At 49.4% G+C, this 2,625-nt stretch overlaps 1 protein-coding gene across 1 annotated transcript; it reads right to left on the reverse strand.

Moving 5' to 3' along the window:
• Positions 1-1,015: 1,015 nt before the first annotated feature.
• On the reverse strand, positions 1,016-2,133 carry LOC120689968. The gene has a single exon (XM_039972466.1). The coding sequence runs from the start codon at positions 1,902-1,904 to the stop codon at positions 1,353-1,355; it is 552 nt and encodes a 183-aa protein (XP_039828400.1). The 5' UTR covers positions 1,905-2,133; the 3' UTR covers positions 1,016-1,352.
• Positions 2,134-2,625: the final 492 nt, after the last annotated feature.

Here is a 2,625-nt window from a genome sequence, read left to right on the forward strand (position 1 = left end):
GATGTTTGGTAGAACAATCCATTTAGTTTTTTAGAGAGCACCTGAGAAAATACTGGAAACGGCCTCATCTGCTAATATTATGCCATTTCTTTTTTTCTAATACGCAAGAATTGTTCTTCTTTGATTTAAGAAGGAAGTTGTGAGCGCTAAAAAGTTCTTTTATCAAGGGTGACAAGGATTTTATTCGAAGAGTAAAGTGCGTCACCGGTCCCTAAATTTGTTAGGCGGTGTCATCCCGGTCCCTGAACTCGTAAATCGATCGTTTATGTCCTCAAACTTATTTGGCTATGTCATTCCGGTCCCTAAACTTATAAACCATCTGTTTAGATCCTCAAACTTATCCAGTCGTGTCATTCTAGTCCCTAAATTTGGTTTTGAGTCCCATCTAAATCCAAACCGGACGATCTAAAACCTCTATATTAAAAAATAATTTATAACTTTTTTATATGAACTCGAATGAAGACAAATTTTATATCAAAATTGTATCTCTCGACATGATCTACAACTTTGCAGTTGAAAAGTTTTTTAATTAAAATTATTTAGAGTCCCAAAATTTAATTTTAACTTTTAAATTTCAAAATCTATAAACTTACAATAATATTTTGAGACCCTAAACAGTTTTAATTCAAAAATATTTCAACTATAAAATTATAGATTACGTCGAGGGCTATTATTTTGATATAAAGTTTATCTTCATTCAAATTTATATGAAAAATTATGAATTATTTTTTGATATATAGATTTTAGATCGCCTTGTTTTAACCTATATGAGACTCAAAATCAAGTTTAGGGACCGGAATGATATGATTGAACAAATTTGAGGACGTAAACATTTGATTTTCTAGTTTATGGACCGGGATGACACAGTAAAACAAGTTTATGGACCGAGATGACACATATGGACAAGTTTGAGGACATGAATGGTCGATTTGTAAGTTTAGGGATCGGAATGACACAACGACACAAGTTTAGGACCCAGTGATGTACTTTACTCTTATTGGAAGATGCACAAGAGTACGAGACAGAGCCTGAACACAAGCACTAAAAACAGCTTTGTTCCAAACTGTGACTGAGCACACCGCACGTTTTCCACAGGGTTTCCGTGTATTTACACTTGCATCTACCTACTAGGCAACTCTCATCCTTGGGAAGCTGGGATTTGCCGCCCAAACTAACGGCGCCAACACAGGCTACGCACACTTCTCCGATCCGTCTCGAGAGCACTTCCTGCTTCATCGAGACGACGAGATCCCCGGCGCGGCCAGCCACACCGTCCGGTCAACCACCGGCGAGCGACCCGTTTCACCAGAGACGCAGCGAGAGATCGGCGGCGTGGAGAGAGCTGAGGCTCCCTACTCGCTCTCCGGGATGGCGGTCAGGTCGGGAGAGAACCTCATCGCCCTCCCGCCGCGGCACGCCACCCTCCGCTTCTGCGCTGGCTTCGCCGCGACGGGCGAGACCGGGTCCGCCACGGCGTAGTCCTCCTCGGGGACCGGGAACACGAGCGGCGCCACAGCTCCGCGCCGGCGCCGGCGGCAGGGGGAGGACGGCTGGGCGGCGGCCGCGGCCGCGGCGGCCTTGACGAGCGCGGAGCTGGCCTTGACCGCGAGCGCGGCGACCTCGTCGCCGGTGAGGCGGCGGCGTTGCATCTCGGCGGGGAGCACGAAGTAGATCTGCCCCGGCCGGAGCTCCTCGCCCGGGGCGACAGCCGCGACGGCGACGGGGCCCTCGAGCACCATCCCGTCGGCGTCGCAGAGGAACCACGACCCCTGCCCGCCGGCCTCCTCCAGGGCCATCGCCGCAGTGGCCGGCGGCGCGTACTCCCGGAGCTCGCCGCTGGGGAGCACCACCCTCGCCGCCGCGGCGCCCTCGTCGGCCGCGTCGCATGACACGCAGATGCCCATTGTGCGCGGTAGGATTCGTAGCTTCTTCTGCTCCCGATGTGACCTTCTGTAGTATGCTGCTGTGCTGCTCCGATCGATCCGCCTCCGGCTCGTGTGCTGCGCTGTCTCCTTGAGGCTGCGCTGGGGATGGCGATGGGGGAGGAAGACCCGAAGTGGGGGGCTATATATAGCGCGAGGATGACGGAGACGAGGCGGGGCGGCAGAGGGTGAAGTGTCGTGTAGCCACCAGCGGGGGCAGCACAGGCTGGAGGTTTGCTGGGTTTTCTTGGCGAAGAGAAAGGGGGTCAAAGAGTGAGCACGGCCGAATATGAATATCATGCCGGCCGGCTAGAATAATGCTTCATTGCCTAAAAATCCAATCTTTAGTTTCGCTTAATTGGGCGAAGAATCAGACACGACAGAGCATCATCGTGTGTTTCAAAAGATTATTTGCTAGGCATAAAAATGCACACCTTGTCAAGCTTTTTAGCGGGCATTTCCAGGTTCCGACATGGGTAGACGATCATGTTAGATCAAGGTTTCAGGTTGAAAGCACAAGCATCTGAAACATACTTACATAGCCTGTCGGCATCATCAGGGATGCTGGGCGATCGATGTTTTAGTTTGAAAAATAGAGCATCTATATTTGAAAATGGAAAGGAATTTCGGAGTTGGATCTTCGGATCTTCACCCATTAACAATTAATAGTTGAATTATGCAACACTGAATTTAAGCCCAGTGA

The sequence above is a fragment of the Panicum virgatum genome, chromosome 9N (genome assembly GCF_016808335.1).
Source record: "Panicum virgatum strain AP13 chromosome 9N, P.virgatum_v5, whole genome shotgun sequence".
In the NCBI taxonomy this organism is placed as follows: Eukaryota; Viridiplantae; Streptophyta; class Magnoliopsida; order Poales; family Poaceae; genus Panicum; species Panicum virgatum.

Bases quoted from the DNA above. Each gene is read 5' to 3' on its own strand.
- LOC120689968 (XM_039972466.1), bottom strand. From the start codon at position 1,904: ATGGGCATCTGCGTGTCATGCGACGCGGCCGACGAGGGCGCCGCGGCG.